This window comes from Halyomorpha halys, unplaced genomic scaffold (assembly GCF_000696795.3).
Source record: "Halyomorpha halys isolate HHAL.00 unplaced genomic scaffold, Hhal_1.1 Scaffold624.1, whole genome shotgun sequence".
Lineage (NCBI taxonomy): Eukaryota > Metazoa > Arthropoda > Insecta > Hemiptera > Pentatomidae > Halyomorpha > Halyomorpha halys.
Window position 1 is genome coordinate 943,046 of NW_027106861.1, and position 3,291 is coordinate 946,336.

The window sequence follows — 3,291 nt, forward strand, 5'->3', positions numbered from 1 at the left end:
TCTTCCTATATATCAATTTTTACGGTCAACTATTTATACATATATAAAATTAATTAAGATAATCATAATCTTTATAATTTTGTATTTGGTTGATGTTCTTCCTTAGTCCATAATATTTTTTTTATATGTTATGTGCTCATTAATTTTCTTGGATCATATTTAACTACGAGATATGATAAAAAAAACTGAATTAGGAAACCAAAATTAAAAAATCAATTTGTACCAAAAAATATTTTTTACTAAATAAAAATGAATATTTACCAGTTTAATGTTTGGATTTTGACTAATCACAGCAGCAGTACCACTTGCACTGAGAATACATACATCATCCCTAAAAAAATTTAAAAAACTTGCTTAGTGGTGAATTTTTATAAATATTTTACATAAAAATTTACTAACTAATATTAGTATTATTTGTTATTTATTTAAGAAATAAGAAAACCATGAAACAACTCACCAAACGGTTGTATGTTCCGAGTAGGCAATAACGGCATTGCATGCAAGAGCTCTCGCATGAGACCTAACTTCCAATCGCAACTCAGTCCACCAGGAATCACGAGTTTCAGCTTCATCAACACCCAAGAGTTTGACTGCCCTCGCACTCACAACTCCCCCTAATTTAATAAACTAAAATTTAGCAATAAATAATATGATGAAACTAAATAATGTATTAAAGAAAAAACAAAATAGAAGTGGTCAAAACTGAATTGATTGAGGCCATGATGGCAATAGGCAGATAGAAGAATGCAAATTATACCAACACATAATTTGTAATAATCTTAATTTTAGTTTCCCAGGCTGAAATGTAAATTATTCATTCAAGTAAGATACTAAGATATCCTTAAGAGACCCTCTTGAGGTCTTCATTTATTAACGTCATCTGCTTTTGGCCAATAATGTCAGAGGTAATGTCATGTCATTACATAGGTACATGTAATGACATAGATATGTCAGTAATGAGACAGATAACAACACATATGTGAAATAAGATAATCAAAATCCATTCAACGATAGGATGGGTGTCCTTCAAAGTAGAGGACAAAGCTACCATTTTAAAAGATTACTTTTTAGGACAATTAAAAAAGTAATTTTTTATTGTTTTTTTTAAATGGTTCAACTTCTTAACAAATATAAATTTCAGTTTTTTTTAAACAATATTAATTTGAACTTAGCAGCTTATAAAGTAGAAAAAATGGTTTTCAATTATCAATAAAAAATGAGGATTGGAAAGAAATAAACAAAACCTACCAATATGCTGAATAAACCCTGCTGGATATTTAGTGAGCGTTAGGAAAGGATATTCTCCCATGTCTAATGGCTCTGTAGGTCTCACAGCTGGAGTTGGCTTACTGGGTTTGTCTGTGATTACCAAGCTATTCCCTAATTTAAAAATAAACCAAAAAATTATAACTATTTTATATATACATATTTATATCAGCGCTCAAGGCAGTTTATCACAACATACCCTTAAAAAAAAAAGAATACAGAACACATGCCAGAAGACAAAGAGGTATGCTTTAAATAAAGAGTAATAATGAAAAATAATCTTAATTTAGAAAACAGTAGATATAAAAAATTTAAATAATACATGAATTATTTAGAATTTTTTTAAAATAAATAAATGATACTTAGTAAACATATAGTAAATTAAAATTAAGGTATCCCAATTTTAATCATATTATGACAACATAAATAAAAAAAAAAAAAATAAATTTAGATATGGAATAAATCATAACATATTTTTAAGCTTTGTTTTATGTTTTTTCTAGCCAATGATTATAAAGCCAGAGTGAATTTTTAATAATACCTACCAAAAAAAAATCATGAAATGTGATATTATTCTTGTATTCAAGCAATGTTACACAAATCTAAGGAAAAATGAATATTAATGCAATAAATACATAAAAATAAAACAGGCTAGACATTGATTTTGGTAATATATGCATTAAATTTAGAAAATTGTATCAAATCTACTTAAATCAAAAAGGAAACAAAGCATAATAGGATAAAATATAGGAAACAAATTAACTGTAACAAATATTAAACTTATAAACTGATAAAAACTGGGGTGTAACAAGCAAAGAATACTGCTGCAATGCTGTGAATAATATATACATAGAACTCCATATTTTTCTGGCACCAAAAGAAATATAAGTCCCGACAATTAACATTACAAGATTTAATCATAGTGCTATGAAGATAGTGACATTAAATAAATACATTTTTCATAAATTAATGCTCAATACCCTGTGATAAATACGTAAATTTCAGTTGTCGATTTTTTTAACAATGTTTAGTACATATTCGTTTCTAATAATTCTGATCTAGGTACAATAAATTAAGCACCCTTACTCTCTATATAGTGAAGTGACGCTTAATTATAACATGAGCAGTATAACTATTGTGTAATATAATTTATTCATGTTTTTAAAAAACAAAGGCAATCAATTTTTAAGACCTTCATACCCTGATATATAATTCCATCATAAGTCTTCTGGTTATCTGTTCTTATTTACTCAGAATCTCTAATTTTCCACACTTGATTTAAACAGACAGGCCCACATATTATAAAAGTTTTTCGGAATTCATAACTTCCAAGTAATATATGAAATATTATAATATTTACTTATTTAAATATATAATAACCCATAACATTCAAATAATACATTATCATTTCAAGAAATAATAAGATGTCATAAAGAGGCAAGAGACAGCATCATTCTTGTAGACATTGAATTGGTAATCACTCAAGGAAACAACCAAGTAGAATAAAATCCTGAGGAAGCTCATCTCAAGACAAATTTTTTAAGATGATAACGGTATATACCTTCTGGTTTATTAATAATTATTAAAATTAATATTAATAGCTCACTGATATATAATGCATTATGTCTTGAAAGGCAGGTTAGTCAGAAATGATTAGGCCAAAAAAATTGTATCCAACATATATAATTTATTTTTATCTGGTTTCATGTTTCGGTATACTTTAATCATTGAAGTTATGTTTTTTCTTGACTGTACATAATTTATTTCATGGTAAATAGCATGGGAATATGTGGCCTATTTGCGTAAATGATCCTTCTATTGAACAATATAGAAAAAATGAAAGAGAATCATTTATCTCATAACAGGAATCCACAATCCAAGTGTCCACAATATAATAGAAAGCATATAAAATCTTATTCTCCATCCATGAACTATGTTACAAAACTTTTTCTTTTTATATTTTGATAAAAATTTACAACTGTATATAATAATACATACAGTACATTTGATATAAGTTTATAGTTG

The 3,291-nt window shown here is 26.7% G+C and overlaps 2 protein-coding genes across 5 annotated transcripts in view; both read right to left on the minus strand.

Moving 5' to 3' along the window:
• RpL10Ab (ribosomal protein L10Ab) overlaps positions 1-3,291 on the minus strand; it is a 64,461-nt gene that overhangs the window by 33,308 nt on the left and 27,862 nt on the right. The gene's annotated exons all lie outside the window — the stretch shown is intronic.
• LOC106684856 (C2 domain-containing protein 5) overlaps positions 1-3,291 on the minus strand; it is a 26,500-nt gene that overhangs the window by 14,013 nt on the left and 9,196 nt on the right. For all 4 annotated transcript variants that reach the window (XM_014427161.3, XM_014427162.3, XM_014427160.3 and 1 more), the window contains 3 exons: positions 1,249-1,380; positions 458-614; positions 262-331 (listed from right to left, as the gene is read on the minus strand). In XM_014427161.3, the coding sequence (XP_014282647.1) occupies positions 262-331; positions 458-614; positions 1,249-1,380 (359 nt within the window). The remainder of the gene's footprint in view (positions 1-261; positions 332-457; positions 615-1,248; positions 1,381-3,291) is intronic.